This window comes from Tursiops truncatus, chromosome 14, assembly GCF_011762595.2.
Source record: "Tursiops truncatus isolate mTurTru1 chromosome 14, mTurTru1.mat.Y, whole genome shotgun sequence".
Classification (NCBI taxonomy): Eukaryota; Metazoa; Chordata; class Mammalia; order Artiodactyla; family Delphinidae; genus Tursiops; species Tursiops truncatus.
The window spans coordinates 24,198,729-24,220,007 of NC_047047.1; the positions used below are offsets into that span (position 1 = coordinate 24,198,729).

Below are 21,279 nucleotides of genomic sequence, written 5' to 3' on the forward strand. Positions count from 1 at the left end.
CTAGCCTTGGTGGTCTAGTACTGTATACATTGGGTTAAAATATGGAATTATTCTCCTTTGATCCTTAGAGAAGCTCTGGTAATTACTGAAAAAGTTAACTATTTAAAAATAAACTAATGTTTAAGAATTTATTTATAACTTAGATAATTTTATTTATAAGTTTGATTCCATAGGTTTAAAACAGATGCCATGGTTCACATCTATAGAAGAATTTATAGATAGCAGTATGGAAGATTCAAAGAAGGAAGATAGTTCTGATAAGAAAATCTTGTCTACTGTCATCAGCAAAACAATTATTCCTCGACTTACAGGTACTGTTTTGTAATCTTGATAAAATTAAATTGTTCTTTGGCAAAGTGTGAGATCATTAATTTCTGTTAACAGTCACAAATTTTTTTGGACGTTTTTGAACACAGCAACTGTAATATGCAGTAAAAAGCAATAGATGTTATAATTTAAGCTGATTAAAAAATGCTTGTTTGTGCAAGTGATTGACTATCAAACTCCTGATACTTTTGGATCTTTAGTATTTGTGACATTAGCGTTACTTTTATTTTTATTTTTTTTAATTAATTTTATTTTAGGCTGCGTTGGGTCTTCATTGCTGCACGCAGGCTTTTCTCTAGTTGGTGGCGAGCGGGCTGTAGAGTGCAGACTCAGTAGTTGTGGCACACGGGCTTAGTTGCTCTGCGGCGTGTGGGATCTTCCCGGACCAGGGCTCAAACCCATGTCCCCTGCATTGGCAGGTGGATTCTTAACCACTGCACCACCAGGGAAGCCCTAGCATTACTTTCATTAGTTACTTTTTTATAAGTCATTTATTAGGGGCACACTTTCATCACTACTACATGTATTTCTTTCTTTCTCGTAACTTCTCCCCTATGTTTCTTTTTTTTTTTTTAATTTTTATTGGAGTATGGTTGATGTACAATGTTGTGTTAGTTTCAGATGTACAGCAAAGTGAATCAGTTATACATATCCACTCTCTTTTTGGATTCTTTTCCCATATAGGCCATCACAGAGTATTGAGTAGCGTTCCCTGTGCTATATAGTAGGTCCTTATTAGTTATCAATTTTATATATAGTAGTATGTACATGTCAATCCCAATTTCTTGATTTACCCCTCCCCCCATCCCCTGGTAACCATAAGTGTGTTTTCCATATCCATGACTCTACTTCTATTTTATAAATAAATTCATTTGTACCCTTATTTTTAGATTCCACATATAAGCGATAACATGTGATATTTGTCTTTGTCTGACTTACTTCACCCAGTATGGCAGTCTCTGGGTCCGTCCATGTTGCTGCAGATGGCATTATTTGTTCTTCTTTATGGCTGAGTAATATTCTATTGTATATATGTACCACATCTTCTTTATACATTCCTCTGTTATGGACATTCAGGTTGCTTCCATGTCCTGGCTATTGAAAACAGTGCTGCAGTGAACATTGGGGTGCATGTATCATTTTGAATTATGGTTTTCTCCAGGTATTTGCCCAGGAGTGAGATTGCTGGGTCTTATGGTAGTTCTATTTTTAGTTTTTTAAGGGACCTCCCATACTGTTCTCCATAGTGGCTGTACCAATTCACATCCCCATCAACGGTGTAGGAGGGTTCCCTTTTCTCCACACCCCCTCCAGCACTTACTGTTTGTGGACTTTTTGTTGATTGCCATTCTGACCGGTGTGAGGTTATACCCCATTGTAGTTTTGATTTGCATTTCTCTAATAATTAGTGATGTTGAGCAGCTTTTCATGTGCTTTTTGGCCATCTGTATGTCTTCTTCTTCGGAGAAATGCCTATGCAGATCTTCTGCCCATTTTTTGATTGGGTTATTTGTTTTTTTGATATTGAGCTGCATCAGCTGTTTGTATGTTTTGGAGATTAATCCCTTGTTGGTTCCTTCATTTGCAAATATCTTCTCCCATTCTGAGCCTTGTCTCTTTGTTTTGTTTATGGTTTCCTTTGCTGTACAAAAGATTTCAAGTTTAGGGAATTCCCTGGCAGTCCAGTGGTTAGGACTCCATGTTCTCACTTCTGATGTCCTGGGTTTGATCCCTGGTTGGGGAACTGAAATCCCACAAGCCATGTGACGTGGCCCAAAAAAAGATTTTAAGTTTAATTAGATCCCATTTGTTTATTTTTGTTTTTATTTTCACTGGGAGGTGGATCAAAAAAGATCTTGCTGAAATTTATGTTAGAGACTGTTCTGCCTATGTTTTCCTCTAAGAGTTTTATAGTGGCTGGCCTTACATTTAGGTCTTTAACCCATTTTGAGTTTATTTTTGTGTAGTGTGTTTCTTCTTTCTTTAAAAAACATTACTACATTTCCCTCACATCTGCCACCAGCACTCAGAAGCCCTTGGGCATTGATGCTTGTGCTTCAGTCTGAAGACTTGTTTTATCTGAAATTGTACTTGATAAGGCTCTGTTCCACCATGTCACTGAGAATGAATTCTGACAGCAAAGTCTGCAGAACTCTTAAAAGATGAAGCAACTTACTTTATAGTGCTTCTCAGCCAACTTGACTATACTTTAAAGATTTTTTTTCATATAACTTGTAGTGCAATCATGGGTATCTTAGAAAGATAGTACTTTTAACTATTTGCTTTTAGCTATTAAGCACTATTAATGATAGCATAGAATATATGTGCCTCATTTAAGTACTCATCTGGAAACTCCAAATATTTCACTTACAATTAAACAGTTCCTCAAATAAGTAGCATTATGAGAAATTAATACTGTATATTTATTCTCAAGTCCTATCCTGGACCTTCTTCATGAGCTCCCTGGGTAATCCCTGGCATACTCTTCTCTAGTGCCATCTATATCTGTGTTGCTCAGTATGGTAACCACTAGCAATATGTAGCTATTAAAATATAAATTTCAAATTAGTAAAATTAAAATTCAGTTCTCAGTCACACTAGACACATTTTAAATCTTCAGTAGCCATATATCACTCATGGCTATCATATTAAATAGTGCAGATGTAAGATGTTTTTTTCCATCATCACAGAAAGTTCTTTTGGATGGTACTATTCTGCTTCATTTTAAATCAAAAAGAACTGGAAGAACAAGTCCAGATGTCTTCTTAGAGCACCAGATCTCTCTTATCAAAGTATCTTCTGAGTACATCTACTTGACAACTTAAACTCCACATGCAAAATCATACTTGCCATCTTTGCTGCAGACCTGCTCCTCTTATATTCCTTGTCTGGAAAATGGTACCTCCATCTACCCACATATTCAAACCAGAACTTTCAAGTCATCCACTCCTCCCTTTTTCTTACCTCCTTATATAAGCAATTGCCAAGTCTGGTTTTTTTTTCCTTTTTCTAACCCATTTTCTATACAAAAACCATGGTGATCTATCTAAAGTATGTCTGATTCTGTCATACCTCACGTAAAACACTTTAATTATTCTTAACTGTCTTTAGGATGAAGTCTAAACTCTTTAACATGCTTTCTAGGCCTTTCAGGATTTTGTCTCTGTTTAGTAGTGCTTTAGCCCCATCTCCTGCCATGCTCGGTTCCTTCTTCCCCTCATTTCCACCTCTACTGGACTTAAGCTATATTCTTCTTGGCCTTTATACCTTCTGCCATCCATCCACTTGACAAATCCCCTAACTCTACCTCTTTCATCTAGCTAATTTCTCCTCATCTTTCAGAACTCAGTATGGACATTACTTCTAGGAACTGGATTAGGCATACCTTTCAGGGTTCCTGTGGCACTCTGAACTCATACTTAGGGTGGCATCTATGCATTAAATTATAATTGCTTACCTAAATGTTTGTATTTGCCATTAGCCAGAATTGTTCAGAGGCAGTTACCTAGTCTTACTTATTGCTTTGTTTCCTGTCGTTAATGTTAGGCGCATAGTAGGCTCTCAGTATTAGTTGACCAAATATTTCTAAGATTATTACAAGCCTAACCTTCTAGATGCCTGAGAAATCACTGTTTTATATTTGACCTGGGATGTTTCTTTTTAACCTATTTACATTTTTAAAAGTTATTTAGGGCTTCCCTGGTGGCGCAGTGGTTGAGAGTCCGCCTGCCAATGCAGGGGACACGGGTTCGTGCCCCGGTCTGGGAAAGATCCCACATGCCGCGGAGCAGCTGGGCCCGTGAGCCATGGCCGTTGAGCCTGCGCGTCTGGAACCTGTGCTCTGCAACAGGAGAGGCCACAACAGTGAGAGGCCCGCGTACCGCAAAGAAAAATTTAAAAAGTTATTTAACATGTATTTTACAAGGGTCAAGCACAGTTGTTACTTCAGTGTATACAACAATGAACAAAATAATAATCCCTGCTCTCATGGAGCTTACATTCCATGAAGAAGACAAAGGATAATAAGATAAATAAATAAAATCTAGAGTATGTGGGTTAAAAGGGCCAAGGAGAAAAATAAAGTAAGGGAAAGAGATACAAATTATGAAAGAGTAGTGCAATTTAAAATAGGCTGGCCAGGGAAAGCTTTCCTGGGAAGGTCACAAATGAGCAGATTCCAAAAGGAAGTAAAGAAGTGGGCCATGTGAATATCTGAGGTAACAGCATCCAAGGCAGCAGAAACAGCAAGTACAAAGGCCCTGAGGCAGGAGCTAGCCTGATTTGCTTGAAAAACAGCACATAAGCCAGGGTAACTTTAGTAGAGTGAGCAAGGGGGAGACTAAGAAGAGGTGAGCAGGATGACTGGCTGTGTCATATGGGACCTTATTTGTAAGGACTTTTACTTAAGTGAAAGAGTGAGAAGCAGTTGGAGAGTTTAGAGCAGAGAAGTGACGAGATCTGCCTTAACATTTTAACGGAATTACTCTGGTTATTGTGTTGAGAATGAACTGTAGGCAGCCCAGTTAGGAAACTTTTGCAGTAATCCAAGCAACAGATGATAGTAGCTTAGGCTTGAGTGTTAAAAGTGGAGGTGGCTGGAAAGTGGTTGAATTCTGTATAAAGTATAAATATAAATAGGAAAGAGAAGGTAAGTGACCAGAGTCCTGAGGTACTCCAGCATTTAGAAAGTCAACAAGATGTCAAACAGACAGTAAAGGAGACCAGAGAGGTAGGTGGGAAACGGGAGTAGTATCCTGGAAGCCAAGTAAAGAAAAGTGTTGCAATTGTTGCTGATAAATCAGATGGGGAGTAGAATCAACCATTAGATTTTACAAATGTGAAGGTTATCTGTGACTTAGTAAGAGTAGTTTAGGAGAATAGTTGGAGGTAAGGCCTAACTGAAGTGAATTCAGGAGTTTGAGGAGAGAAAATGGAGATAGGAAGTTTTTTAAGTAATTTTGTTATAAAATGAAGCAAAGAAGTAAAACAGCACTGGAGGGGAAAGTAGGGTCAAGAGAGGGATTATTTTTAATACAAGAGAAATAATTGTAGACTGATAGAAAAGATCCAGTGGAAATGAGAGGGCAGAATTCCGGGAATAGGATCTTCAAGAAAGCCAAAGGGGTTGGGGTCTCTTGTACAAATAAAGTGTTGGCCTTGGCAAGGAGTGTAGTGCTTCATCCATAGGAACAGGAGACAAGTTAGAGTTTATGAGCACAGGTGCTTGTAGTTGTGTACATGCTGTAGGAGGACCTTGTGGAGCTTCTCTTCGGATTGATTCTATTTTTCTCATCAAATGGGGAAGAGAGTGAGAGCAAGTGTGGAGAAAAGAAAACATAAGAAGTAGTCATCTGGAAGAGTCCATTAACTGAGAGCAAGGAGAAAGGATAAGGCAGGAAATAATTGTCTAGGCCAGAGGGAAGGAGAATGGGCCAGGGAAACAGAATGTGATTGCTGGGCAGCAGTAAGGTCTCACTGGAGTTTCATGGTGATCAATTTAAAGTGTATTTTTTTCCAGCCATGTTTTAGCTGCATGGTTGCAGGCACAGATGCTGTGACAAGGTGATTTAACTAGGGTTGCAGTTGAGCCAGACTGCAACAACAGAGAGTGTATGCAAATACATAATGGTACTGATTGTCATGGATTTTAAACCATATAAGGAGGGAAGTAGTGTTTGCTGAAGGCCTCAATTGTTTATATGTGACAAGCAAAGCTCAGTCTAGTAACTAAATTGTGCACCACCAAAAATTTTTGTTTCAGACTTTGTAGAATTCATTTGGGATCCCTTGTCAACCTCACAGACAACAAATTTAATAACACAGAGCAGAATGATTTTTGAAGAACATTCCACTTGTGAAAATGAAGTTATTAGTAAAGGCAAACAGGTAATAATTTCTAGAATTATGAATTTCTTGATATATTTGTAAATCAATAAAATTTATTATAAATCTTTGTTTACGGAAGATGCAGACGTAATTATCAGAAAACTATTTAGGGAAAAATATTTAGGATTGACCATTCTTTGCTCTTTATAATTAATAAGATGAAAGAATACACCTTGATATTTCTGAACACTCTTACAGGAATGGTAATGCTTATAAAAGGATACACATACATTCAATAAGATCCAGATTATTACTTTCATTCTTATTAGCTTATTTCTCTCTGTTGAGTGGTGTGATTTGTGTTCTCATGGCCCAGCCAGCTGTCTTTCAGGTTTGTGAATATACATTGGCCCTGCAGAGACGAAAAGGCATAAATATATTAGTGCAAATTCATTCCTTCTAAAAGAAAAAAATACTAATTACCTTTGTTTTTTGGCAAAAGTGTAGTAGTATTATGACCTTACTTTAACAATGATTTTAAAACTAGGCTAACATTCATTATACTAACTAGTTTTCTATAATCTGCCAAAGTTGAGAACAGTAATCTCTTTGAGGATTCAAGCTTCAATAGGATAGATTCTCATCTTAGCATAATTTAGAATTTTCACTGAACATAAGACATAAAGAGGAAGGAACTTTTTAGAGGCTCTTTTGAGAGTGTTGAATCTTACTCTTATTGTAGTACTCTTTTTTATAATTCTGTTTGTTGATAATATTGTATACTCATGCAGTTAAATAAGTAAACCAATTTTACGTTGAGTTTTAAGAGAATTAAGAGAGAGATTGACAGACTGGAGGGTACCCAGAGTGGAATAACCAAGATGGTTGAAAAAGCAAGGAGACGTGTCATATTCATATTCTGAACACCAGTAAGTTTTAGCACTTGAAATTGCTGTCATGAAGGAGGGAAGTTGTAAGAAATAAGAGGGAGAATAGGGATACCAGCATGATTCTGCCTTTAAGAAGCATGTTATCTTAGAGGAAACAAGATGTACATAAACTGTTACTTCAAATAGGAAGTAAGTGGGAATGACCAGGAGCACTTGTTTATCTAACTCCTGCTATGTACTAGGCACTCTGTTAGGTCTTATTCTTGTATCATCCCACTTAGTCCCAGCAATCCTATTAACAACGGTGATAGCTTAATCTTACAGTTGAAGAATCTGAATCTTGAAAAGTTGTTCACAGTAAAGCCTTGAGTCAGAACTAGGATTTGTACCTTGGTTATTAGTCTTTAAAGCCCAGGCTCATCTCACTGACCACATTGCCTCCCCATGAGTGGCCCAGATAAAGGGCTATGAACCTCAAAAGAGAGGCAGGAGAGAGAATTTACTTTCTGCAGTGAAAGAATTTTTGTTAGATGTGGCATTTGAGCAGGGACCTGAAGGAAGGAATAGGATTTGAACAGTAGCAACTGATGGAGAAAGGGCATTTTCCACTTACCCCCAACAGGATAAAAACATGTGAAAATCATGCAGGAATTAGAGAGATTCAACTAAAAAGAAGATGTGCATAGAGATGGTGTTTATATTTGAAGAAGGAATAGATTTATTCTGTGTTGTTATAAAGCATAGAACCAAGATTAGTAGGTTAGAGCTACAAGGAAGCAGCTATATAGTCCTGTATTTGCTCTCTATGTGGGATTATTTAACTATAGCCCAAATGTAAATAGTGCTTTGCCATTTTTTAAACACTTTCACATTTTCTCATTTGATCCTCGCAACCTTGTAAAATGTGTTGACTTTAATTGCATTTTACAGGTGAAGGAGCTGGGGCCCAGAGTTCCAAGTCACTTTTAAAAGATTAAAGTGGCAGGCCCAGCACTTTGTAACCACTAAAGTCTTTCAGTGGTATTATGGATTCACTCATGAAGTCTTTATACTGGTAATTTTAATTCTGGAAGCCATCCCACTCTGAATGTTGAAATTGGGGTCTTTGCATTCGTAGGAGACTAGAACTACATCAGGACTTTCAACTTCGGCACTCTTGGCATTTGGAACAGATAGTTCTTTGTGGGAGGCTGTCCTATGCATTAAGATCCCCTGGTCTCTACTCACTAGATGCCAGTAGCACTTCCCCGTCTTGACAACCAAAAATATCTCTAGACTTTAAATATTCTGAGGCATGGCAAAATTATCCCTACTTGAGAGTCAGTGTACTACGTAATATTCCAGGTTAGTAACACAGTTTGCCAGTGATTTGTTTCAGTGATATTTAAGAATTGAAGAGAATGAGAAAGGTTCCAGAAGAACAAGTCAGACAGCATAGTTCCTGATTTTGAAGTGAAAAACAAATGATTCTGTAAACTAATGTCTGGTGAGAATAGTTTTGATTCTGGTTAATGTTCTAAAATAGATTATTACAGAGATGGATTACGAGCACTTAAAATAAGAAAGCAGTGTTTACTGTAATCTTTCATTGATGGGGTTCCTAAATACAAACAACTGTTTATCAAAGCATATTCTTCCATATTATCTCAGTTACTTTCACTGATAAATAAGGTACTGTACAGGTACAGTAGATAATGTATTTAAATATGTTAAGATTTTCTTATGGGTCAAATGGGAAAAGATATGGTATAGTCAGATATATAGAAAACTGGTAGAGTATACCTAAAGAATACTGACCCATAGGGCCAGAATCTTCTCAGCTTTGTCCTGTTCAGTATTTTTATTGAACTGGATGAAGATGTAAAATACATGCTAATAAAATTTCTCAATGGCAGAAAGCTAGGAATTCTGTCATAGATCTATGGATAAAAGAATTAGAATCCAAAAGAATTTCAAAATACTGAGAAAATGGACTGACTCTCAAAACATAAAATGTAAAAGGAATATACATATGTCCTACCATTGTGTTCAAAAATTCAACTGCATAAATACAAGATGGGAGAGGCAAGCTTTGAAGCAACCATAGGTAACAGAGAGGGATTATAATCAACCGTAAACCCAATATGAGTCAACAGTGTCACTTGAGTAGCAGAAAGACTAATGGGAGTTCATCCTACTAGGTGTCTGCTCTTTTGAGTAAAAATGTTGTATGTGCTTTCCTCACAAGTAAGACTTGCCTGGGTATTTTGCATTTAATTTTAGGTTAAAGTATATTAAATGGAGAGTGTCTAAGATGGTATGGGAAAGAGAAAATGTAGAAAAGTGAGATATCAATCTTAAACCTGAAGAGTTTTCATAGGGAAGGATGATTAGATTTGCTCTGCATGATCCTGAGAAGTAACCGGGACCAACGTATGGAAGGTGTAGTAGGGGAGAGAAGTTTGTTTCTCATTAACTGAAATCTAATAGTCAAAAGATGCCCGAAGTTATGCACAGCCTCAGGGGATAGTGCATAGGTTGGTTGACCGGTTGACCGGTTAGTGGAAATGTGAAAGTGACATCAGATGAATGCTTAGATAGATTGGTAGTTTTCAAATTTCTTTTTCTATCCACAGAAACTTTTCAAATAAAGTCTTACACATCCCTGTACACAGACACACACAAAAGTAATGCTGCTCTTGCTGTGGTGAGCACCTACTCTCATTCTCCCCTGAGGGCCTCAACATCTGCCCATGCCACCCAGGATTATCACTATGGATATGCAGAGCATCATAAAAACTACTAGCCAGAGCTTTTAAGTGCCTTTTCAGAGCTGTTTTAGAGTCTCTATACAGTGCTCACTTCGGCAACACACATACTAAAATTGGAATGATACACAGATTAGGATGGCCCCTGTGCAAGGGTGACACACAGATTCATGAAGCATCCCATATTTTTATCATGTGTGTGAAACTTTTGAAAATTGTAAAGCATTGTAGAATTTAAAGAACCTTTCAATAAGAAAATAAAAATAATAAAATAAAAATAAAGTCTGTGTACAGAAGTGTCTGTAGTTGTTAAAACTTTACGCTTTAGAGAACTTTGTTTTTCCACCAAAGATATTTTACTACTTGGAAAAGTTAATGAGCTCCAAGTTATAAAATATGTGAATTTAAGTTTTCTTTTGTTTTAAACAATTATTTAGAAATAATGGCAAACTTACAGAAAACTCTCATGATTAAAAATAGCATATTCATAGGCCTTTTACCCAGATTGACTTGTCGTTAATATTTTGCCCCATTTGCATTAGTGTTTGCTCTCCCATTAGATATACACACACACACACACAATTTTTTTTCTCCTGAACACTTTGAGAGTAAGTTGCATATTTGCTAAGGATAGTCTGTTACATAACCATAGTACAGTTAGCAATTTCAGTAAATTTAACAGTACTTAATCTACCATCCATATTCTACTTCTGTCATTTGACTCAATAAAGTCCTTTATAGCATTTTTTAGAGAACTATTTTTAAGAAACAAAAATTAATATGGAAATATTTATCAAGGCTGAGATTCAAAATCATTTACATTAAGTGGAAAAAAATCAAAGCATAATTGTATTTTAAAAGAATTCAAGAGGGCTTCCCTGGTGGCGCAGTGGTTGAGAGTCCGCCTGCCGATGCAGGGGACACAGGTTCGTGCCCCAGTCCGGGAAGATCCCACATACCGCGGAGCGGCTGGGCCCGTGAGCCATGGCCACTGAGCCTGCACGTCCAGAGCCTGTGCTCCGCAACGGGAGAGGCCACAACAGTGAGAGGCCCACGTACCGCAAAAAAAAAAAAAAAAAAAGAATTCAAAATGTTTGAGAGAGTAAAAGAAAATTGAGTTTTTGTTTTTAATGATATGCAGCCATTTGAGGAATATGTTACAGATATTTAAGTGAAAAGAGAAACAGGACTTCAGTTAGATACACCTTTTATGAAAAAATATATTTGGTTGAATTCTACATTTATGAGTAACTTGCTTAGTACAGGGTATATGACAGCTTAATTTGTGCTACACACATTGTCACTGACTTAAAAAAATAACTTTCCCTCTAATATGTAGTATGCCGTTTCCATTTTTCAAATATGGATTCCTTTTTTAAGTGTAAGACCAGTATCTTATTATAGAAATTTTTATCCTAGTATAAAGACTGATACCGCTGTAGGATATTTTCAGCCTACCTTTTATTTCAGAATTTTAATACTAATGGACTTGTACACTTGTATCCTACTTCTTCCACTTAAATATTAAACATTTAAATTTGCATGTTACTACAGTCTTCGTAAACTTTAGCTAAATATTTCATGCACTGGATGGACATAACATGATGTCCTTAAAAGTTCCCATGATTCAATGTTTTGGTTATGTTCAATTTTTGATATACAAACAATAAAATGAATTTGCCAAAGTGAATATACTATGTCAAAGGATATTGACAAACCAGTGAAGAAACCATATTTATAAAGCATCTACAAATCAATAAGAGATAGAACCTAATTTAAATTAAAAAAAAAAACATATGTAGACAAGCATCTTAATTGGATACTTTGCAAAGGGACATATCCAAATGGTAAATAAGAATATGAGAAGATGCTTAACACCAGATTACTCAATAGGAAAATAAAAATTAAAACATAATAAAATATGACTACATACTCACCAGAATTGCAAGTATTTAAAAACCCTAAAAATACCAGGATTTAGTAAGGGTGTAGAGAAACAGGATTTCTCATACATGGCTAGTGGGAATATAAATGGCATACCACTATTTCAGAAAACAATTTGGCATTCTGTACAAAGTTGAACATATAAACATGAACTGTATTCCAGCAGTTCTATCTCTACATATGCCCATTAGAATTGTATGCCCATGCATACTAAAAGACATGTTCTACAAGAACTTTTATAGCAACATGATTCATAGTAACCCCTAAACTGAAGACCATCTAAATAAATGTTCCATCATGCAACAGAATATTGTGCTGCAGTGAAAAGGCACCAACTACTGCAACATGCAACACCATGGATGAACGAAGTTCTCTTGTACCTAGTTGATAGTTATTTTAACACCTAAGTCTGTGAGTGTGTACAAATTTGCACTATTCTGTTAAAATTGCTTCTTTTGGTAAACACATTTCTACCTATAACTATCAGTGATGCTTTTAAATTTTTTAAAAATAGGATTTACTTAAACCCATTGTTTCAAGAATGAAGAAGGCAATAGATGATGATGTTTTTATTCCTCTATATCCAGAGAGGTAAGAGTTGCTAATTTCTAGATTTTATGAAATAGTTACTCCTGTAATACAGATTCATTTAAGAATGTAATGTAGAAGACACTAAATGTATTAAGTGTTTACAAAACACACATAACCTATTAGGATGCAAATTGAGATTTCAACAAATATTTTTCAGTCACCTTTTATATTGCCGTGTATGATGTCTGGCACTTGGACATAGGTTTTAGGGGGGTTTTTTGGTTGGGGGTGGTGGTTAATGATATTCCTAAGAACATGACAGTTGGCATGGCAGAGTGCTTAGAACCACAGATTCTGGAGCCCAGATTCACCATTACTAGATATTTGACCTTGGGCCTTTCTGTGCATCAGTGTCCTTGTATATAAAATTGGGCATTACATTAATGCCTACCTCACAGGACATTGTGAAGATGAAGAGAGTGCTCAGAACAATGCCTGACACGGAAAGCCCAGCATAAGGCCTGGAACATCACTGAGGGGCCAGAAACTGCATCTTTGAATTCTGTATTTACCTTTAAATGATCAAACAAGTAGTATTTGATGCATATTCTTACATTTGTTAAGAAGGCATCAGTTATAGTAATGGATCATGAACTGAAGCTGTAGAGTACTTACAGGATGGAAGAGCTGTATGGAAAGAAAAGAAAGGAACTTCTAAGCTTGCTAGTTAATGTGAATCCTGAAGAGATGCCTGCATGTAAAAATTCCCCCCCAGTAAGGTTTGTAATATTTTAGATAAGTAATATAGTCCCATGGTTAAAAAGTATGAATGTGTATTTTTAAACTTTATGTTTAAAAGGAAAAGTCTTACTTCCTCCCATTCCTGACCTCCATCCACCCAGTTTTTGACCTTCCTTCTCTGTACACATACATGCATGCAAGAATGCCCAATGTTGGTAATTTTTTTTACCTTTTCAGAATTTCTTTATGCAATTAGAATTAAATACTTATAGAATCTTAATACTTATAATGCAATTAGAATTAATCTTATTTTCCTCTCCTTTTTTATATATTTACTTATAAAGTAAGTATATTGTAGTCATAACCATTGTTTTGTACCTTACTTTTTTGACTTAGTACATCTTTGAGATCTTTTTATGACATCACATAAGTTGTTTCCTCAGTCTTTTTTAAGCTGCACAATATGCCATTATATAGATGTACTGTAATTGACGAGAATGTAAGCAGTAAACCATTACTAACAATGTTGGGAATAATTTTACGGACATATTATTCTGTACATGTGGAAATGTATCTACAGGAGGCATTCTCAGACATGGATTTATTGAGTCAAAGTGTGCATGCATTTGTAATTTTAGTAGATATCACCAGAGCACCTCCTTTTATATTCTGTTAAGGCTTAGTTTGGTTGATTTTAAAAAAACAAAACCATTCAGGTTTTTAAACTCTGTTTCTGAAAGAAGAACAGTCATTTGCATTTTCTTCTTTCTCTTTCTTTTGCTTCAAATTAGTGCTGTAGAAAACAGAATGTCACCACATTCAAAGTTCCAAGAAAGACAGTTCTGGTCAGGTCTAAAGGTAAGCAGAAAACGGCAGAAATAAAAATAATTGTTTTTATTTTTTAAAAAGTTTACTATAGAGTGAAGATCAGCAAAATTCTGTAAAGGACCAGACAGTAAATATTTTAGGCTTTGTAGGTCATATGGTCTCTGTTGAACTGTTCAGCTCCGCCACTGTAGTACAAACAGTCATAGACAATATGTAAACAAATGAGCACATGTCTTTGGTTCAGTAAGCTTTACTGTCATTTAAAATTATAAAAACCATTCTTGGGACTTCCCTGGCAGTCCAGTGGTTAAGACTCCACGCTCCCAATGCAGGGGCCTGGGGGTTTGATCCCTGGTCAGGGAACTAGATCTCCCATGCTGCAACTAAGAGTCCGCATGCCACAACCTAAAGAGCCCACGTGCCACAGTCCCGCATGCTGCAATGAAGATCCCTCATGCCGCAACTAAGACCTGACGCAGCCAAATAAATAAATACTTTAATACATACATAAATAAATAAATAAACATTCTTAGTTCACCAACTCTACGAAAACAGGCAGTAAGCTGTATTTATATCACAAGCCATAGTTGTCTCACCCCTAGTCTAAATGATACAGGATGAAGTTGGTGCTAAGTCAGTGGCAAAGGAAGGTAAGGAAAAGATGGATTCAAAAGATATTAATTACGTATGAAGAATGTAGGGTGTTAGTCAAGTTTTTGACTTTGGCAACCTGGTAACTTATGATGACATTCTTTGAGGACTTGGAGGGGTTACAGGAAGAAGAAAAGGTTTGGGAGGAGAGATAAGATCTGTTTTGGACATAGTGAATTTAATATCTATGGGACAAATGGAGGCAATTGGATATATGATTCTGAATTGCAGGGGACAGATCTGAGCTGGAGATTTGGGAGTCAACCACATATAGGCAATATTTGGAGGCATGGTCATGAATGACAACCTCTGAGGAGATTGCGTGAAGCATGAGAAGAAGGCTAAGGATAGACCCTTAGGAGATACTGAGATAAGAGGTGGGCAGAGAAAGTGGAGTCTTCAGAGAGGCCTTAAGAATGAGTTGTGAAACTAAGAATGATCATAAGAGAGTGGCATCAGGGAAACTAAGTGAAGTGCCTTCAAGAACGAAGACAGAGCGTTAATGCCACTGAAGAGAATTAGAAAGAAGACAAATTTTTTTACTGGATTTGATGATGATAAGGTAGTGGGTGACCTCAGCAAGAACAATTTTGATAGGGTGAATCAATACTTGTCATGTGGTTGAGTCAGGGAAAAGGCTTTTCAAGAAGAGGGAGCAACATCAAAAATGACATTGTGAAAAGGCATTGCATATTAGTACAATTGGATGTAGTTTAGCACCTAGCGTGATACATATATTACTGGAAAGAAAGTGGAAGAGACCATAAAATTCACAGAAAGATCTGCATTTAGAGGAGGGAAATGCAACCCATGTTACTTTTACTAGATTTTCTAAAAAGTATTTTACCCAAGGTATCTCCAAAGTCACAGGTTATTATTAATCTTATTTTCTATATTAGAGCAGTGAGGTTCTCAGGTTTGATTGATTTCTGAAGGTCACACATTGGTAACAGTAACACAGGCTTTAACAGCAGTGCTTTTATGAATCCTGAGGTCCTGTGGTCTTGTATCTGATGGCCCGAGCCTCCAGGAGAGTATGGATTGAGAAGGAAGATTATTGATCAGGAAAGGCTCCAGCAAGGTAATTTGAAATAGATTTTGAGCGGTTGTCCTAAAAAAATGAAAATAGGATGAACAAATATATGGAGGTTGGAAAGAATCAAGTGTTTATTCAGAAATGTTTTCTGTTGATTCTAAAATTTACAGTTCCAACAGTGCCAATTGTAGTGAGAGTTTAGAAGAGTTTGACCAACTTTTTATGTTTGTTGGATACTATTACAGTTTTCCTTTGGAGAAAAGGTACATAGTCACTTGACATTTTATTGTGTTTTAGCTCTTCCGCAATATTCTTCTTTGGAATGAACTCCTCCCAGAAGACACTTTGCAAGAGCTAGGACTAGGGAAGCTGCTGAATCGTTATCTTATTATAGCTCTTCTCAATGCCATACCTGGGCCAGATGTTGTTAAAAAGTGCAACCAGGTAAGTTGTGTAGAAACTGATTCTAATTTTATCATTTTTAAAATTTAGTTATTAAAATCAATTTTGTAGCAAAATAATTAAAATTATGGTACTCACATTAACAACAAATTAATTTAACAGACTAGAAACCCAGAAGAACCCAGTATTTTAAAAAAGTATACTGGTTAACTGTTTACAAAATGAATGTTAGATCCTCACCTCTCACTACATACCAATGTAAATTACAGGTGAAGTAAAGAATTAAGTGTAAAAAAATGAAACTATAAAATATTGTACGAAGAAGATAAATGACTATACCTGATGTTAAGGGAGTCCTTTCTGAACTTAAAAGCAAAAATGGTGAGAAAAAATAATAGATTTGACAAAAATATAAAACTTCAGTAAACCAAAAATGTATCAGGATTATTTGATTATTGTTAAAACTGGAAGATGGGTTCATTGGGCTCACTATACTTACTCTTTCTCCTGTTGTTTATGTTTGAAATTTTCTATAACGAAAAGTTAAAAAGAAAGTTGAAAAACAGAAAAATAAGTTACAATGCATAACGAGGATAAATACCCACATTTTTAAAAAGCAGTAAACAATTCAAATATTCTTATTGAAAATGACCCAAAGACATGCAACATGGTGAATTGCCTAATTCACCAAAACAAGAATATGCAAAGATAACTTCTAAACATGTGGAAAATATTAACAATACTAATAATCAGAGAATTGCAAATAATACAGTAAGGATATTGTTTTTACCTGTTATGCTGGCAAATTTTTTGCTGTTATTTCCATTATAATTTCCAGTATTGTCGTAAGCACAGGGAAACAACAGCCCCACATCATTCCAGGAATACCATTCATCTAGAACGTATGGAGTGGCAATTCTGGGAAATAGTTTTTGCACTATGGAAAGAGGAATACAATTCTGGAAACTATTTTGGCATGATTGATATAAAACCTTTAAAGTTTATACCCTTTTACTCAGCAGTTTTACTTCTAGGAAATTATCCTATGTTAAAAAATCAGATGTGCATAAAGGTTTCTACGTACAAAGAATAGTATTGTAGCGTTATTTATAATAGCTGACAGTTGGAAAGAACCTAAATGTCTAAAAACATTAGTGTCTATCCATAAGATAAAAGTCATGAGGAAAACATTTTAAGAATGTGGGAAAATATTTACATTCTTAAATAAAATTTTTAAAAATATAAATATATATGTAATATTAGATAGCAGTTCCTAGACAACCTCCATTTTTCTAGCTGTGGTTTTTATTTCATGTAGTTTTAAACTACATTATCTACCAGAAATTTCAATCATCATCCATCCTATGTGTGTTTCAGGTTTCAGTTTAGTTCTCTTTGACCGTAGGCTCTACTATGCAGAAGTAAGGAAGAGGATATATGACATTCTCTCCACAGCTTGTGGCCAGAAAACCAGACCAAGACAATGTGTTTATAAGTCCCAGGATCATTTATGGAAAAGCTAGATAGTTCCTTCAGAATTTTATTGAGACTTGTGGTACAAAACAAGGGGAAAGCAAGGGCAAATGACATTAAATTCCAAGCCAGTAAGGGCTGGTTTTTAAACTTTAAAAAGATACAGTTTGCATGATAAGACTTATAGGACTTTCTGCCTTAGGCAATCAGTGTGTCTGTATTTTTTCTGGATAATTGATAAAGGTGATTAAAAAATAGGGTAAATCATTTTCCTCAACTGTGTTTTCAGTGTTGACCAGTCAGATTTATTTTAGAAAGAGTGCATTCCAGAACTTTCATTTAACATATTTTATAATATATATATGGTGCAACTTTCTACTTTCTAGAAGTACGTACTGATCTTGATCTTACCAACTATAGCAAAACCAAGAATTTCTTTAAATAGTATGATCTCAGATTTTTCCTTGCTCCCATTCTCTCTCCTTTTTTAAAAAAAATTCTTCCTTCTGCTATGAGGACGTTTTTCTTTTCTTTTTTATTTTGTTAACATTTTTCTTTTTTTCCAAAACTTTTCCCCAAATCATGCATTACCTTTAACATGATGATGGTAAGTGTTGTTTGGGGTTATTTTCCCCCCCAAAAGAAAAAAAATGAATGCACATACATTGACTCTTTATGCTGCCATGGACATTTAAAGAAATGTATTAAATTACAAGAAAATCAAAACCATAATTAATTTTTTTCACTCAGTGTATCTTAGAATGACCTTGATTTATTTCTTCATGTAGATTATACACAAACTCACCCAATTTCTTACTGTGAAATCATATTAAATGTACCTATTTTGAGCTTCCCTGGTGGCGCAGTGGTTGAGAGTCCGCCTGCCGATGCAGGGGACGCGTGTTTGTGCCCCGGTCCGTGAAGATCCCACATGCCGCGGAGCGGCTGGGCCCGTGAGCCATGGCCGCTGAGCCTGCGCGTCCGGAGCCTGTGCTCCGCAACGGGAGAGGCCACAGAAGTGAGAGGCCCCCATACCGCAGAAAAAAAAAAAAAAAAAAAGTACCTATTTTATACAGTTGACCCTTGAACAACACAGGTTTGAACTGCATGGGTCCACTTCTACATGGATTGTTTCAATAAATACATACTAGAGTACTACACAATCCACAGTTGGTTGAATCCTTGGATGCCGAACCACAGATATGGAGGGCCGACTGTAAAGTTAATACACTGGTTTTCGACTGCGAATGGGTCACTGCCCGTAACCCCCTGCATTGTTTAAGGGTCAAATGTAGGTATGTTAACAAAGTATTTTGTGTCTACACATTTCTGGTGTTTAGTTATAAATGTTTTGTACAATTTAATCGCTCAGGAATACAGAGTATTGAAAGTATTACAAGTACTAGGAAGTATTTATAAAGAGTAGTCTATTTTAAGCTCTCGGTATCAAAATATGATTTTTTTTTAAGTATAAAACCTTGACAGAAAAAGGGGAAATTCTCAAAAGTTATTTAACCATGAACTATAAAATGGAAGAATAATACTCAACCAACATGAGTACTATGAGGATTAAATGAAATTATGTTAGCTAAAGTCCTTAGATAATAACTGTCATTATTAAAAATAATGTGTTTCGATTATCAGATAGCAGCATGTTTACCAGAAAAATGGTTCCAAAATTCTGCCATGAGAACATCTATTCCCCAGCTAGAAAACTTCATCCAGTTTTTACTGCAGTCTGCACGTAAATTATCTACAAGTGAAATCAGGTAATGCATATTTTATTTGTACCTCCATAAGCATAGTTTAGGGTTCCATTCTTAGCAATTTTTAGAAAGATTTGTACTTTACTTTTAAAAATCTAAGACTGTCACTGAAGAGTTAGGAGATATTTTCATGTATGATCTTTAGAATCACTCAATATTTTATATTCACACCTCATGCATATTAGTTCATATTTTTAAATGTAAATCTCTTCCAAAATAAGCACTTCCAGAAAACTGTATCACAGGGGAATTTAAAATTAAAACTATAAATCAAAAGCCTCTTATCAAGCATGTTTTAAATGTCTTCTTAATTTTCCTAGCCATTTCAAAATCTCAACATTTGTTATGTACAGGTCTGCAACCTGGCATTTACCCAGCAGTAGCTAGATCTCTGTTTTGGATATCTCATTCACAGCACTAGATGTTTAAGGATTTACATACAGTGGTATTCTGGTAAACCACCTCTCCAAAAAGAAAAAAAGTTAAAACCTCAAATTGTAGCATTTGATGATATCTGTGGATAAATACTGCTGCCAGGATAGCCCATATAAGCTGCTGGTAGCAGCAAACCACAAGTCAGATTTCTGATAGATTTGATCTATGCTTTTCTCCTTTTTTATAGTCATTCACATTAAAATTTGCCAGAATACATCCACTAATAGTCTGTATTGGAACTTCATGATTATGTGGAGAAGGTAGCATCTAAATATTTTATGCTATCTTAGATATTGGCATAAGGTAAAGTTTTTGTTTCAGATTAACTACTTATGATTCACTGTGCCCTTACACATTGCATTTCTAAAAGGGAAAATGCTTTTTTGTTTTTTTTTTCAGGGATGAAGTCAAAGAAATAATTCTTATTCTGGTGAAAATAAAAGCTTTGAATCAAGCAGAATCCTTCATAGAAGAATATCACCTAGACCATCTTAAATCAGTAATTGAAGAAGTTTGAGTGAACTTTATAGGAAAGTACTAAAATGAGGTTTTAATATAGTCACACTTGGCTCTTTTGCTTGGAGAAAGAAGGAAAAAAAGAAAAAATGTTGCCACTTCTTTATTCCCAGTAATGGAGGGGAGGATTTGCAACACCCAAAAAGCAGGACTCTGTCTTTCCATTCCTTCCACCTTCTACCTTCTGGTATCATGAAAGGCTGCCCCTTTTTTTTGCAGTGTTTGCAGGAATTAGACACACAGGAACAGTAAGAGTTTAACATATTTCCATTTCCATTTGATTTTTCCATCGACTTTTCCAGCTTAAGAAAGGAGTTGAAGGAAGCTTGTTATAGCTGTTTTGGCCTTGGATGGTCTTCTGTCCTGAACCATAAAAACCTCTTTTAGTTCTCTTCATTTTAACTATCTCTGTTTACAGATGAGTTTAAATGAAAATCTTAATCGGGATGAATTACTTGTTAAGTATTCTGATTAAGGCATTTTAGGGCTTTTGATAACTAATGCTTGTCAAATTGTTCTTCAGAAATGTGTACCAATGTATTGTACCAACAGAAGTCTAAGAAAGGTCAATGAATCTCTACCAGCAATAGGTATTTTCTTTTTTTTAACTCACTTGCACTTAATAGGTGAAAAAAATCTTATTTTAATGATTTGTTTTGGCTATTAGAGAGTGACTACTTGTCTTTTGGCCATTTGTAATTCTTTTTGAAATATCTATTCATCTTTTTCTTATGGATTTGTAAGAGCTTTATATTTTAAAGATACTGATGTTCTGGGAATTCCCTGGCATCCAGTGGTTGGGACTCTGCACTTTCACTGCCGAGGTCACAGGTTCGATCCCTGGTCGGGGAACTGAGATCCCGCAAGCCACACAGCACGGCCAAAAATAAAAACAAAAACAAAACAAAGATACCCATGTTTTGAATGTGCTATGTTATAGTTTCCCTCATTTGCCATTTTCTTTAAATTTGTGTATGTTTTTGGTGTACTAAGTTATCGCTTGTTAGGTAGTTACTATTTTTTGTTGTGGTTTTTTTTGTCATTGGTGGTAGGCCTAGACAGGAAACAAATTTTTTTTTTTGACATCTTTATTGGGGTATAATTGCTTTACAATGGTGTGTTAGTTTCTGCCTTATAACAAAGTGAATCAGTTATACATATACATA

The 21,279-nt window shown here is 35.8% G+C and overlaps 1 protein-coding gene and 1 non-coding gene across 3 annotated transcripts in view; both read left to right on the forward strand.

Moving 5' to 3' along the window:
• The window catches only part of GCFC2 (GC-rich sequence DNA-binding factor 2), a 73,781-nt gene extending 52,756 nt beyond the window's left edge, over positions 1-21,025 (forward strand). Inside the window, exons 11-17 of one of the 2 annotated variants that reach the window (XM_019942159.3) lie at positions 161-311; positions 6,089-6,213; positions 12,249-12,325; positions 13,798-13,864; positions 15,819-15,965; positions 19,041-19,165; positions 19,997-21,025. In XM_019942159.3, the coding sequence (XP_019797718.1) occupies positions 161-311; positions 6,089-6,213; positions 12,249-12,325; positions 13,798-13,864; positions 15,819-15,965; positions 19,041-19,165; positions 19,997-20,114 (810 nt within the window). In that variant the 3' untranslated portion in view covers positions 20,115-21,025. Of the gene's footprint in view, positions 1-160; positions 312-6,088; positions 6,214-12,248; positions 12,326-13,797; positions 13,865-15,818; positions 15,966-19,040; positions 19,166-19,996 lie in introns of those variants that run through there. The other variant, XM_019942160.3, reaches the window with a different exon arrangement.
• LOC117307998 (U6 spliceosomal RNA) lies at positions 9,877-9,980 on the forward strand. Its single transcript, XR_004521939.1, has one exon. It is a non-coding gene; the product is annotated as a U6 spliceosomal RNA (small nuclear RNA).
• Positions 21,026-21,279: the final 254 nt, after the last annotated feature.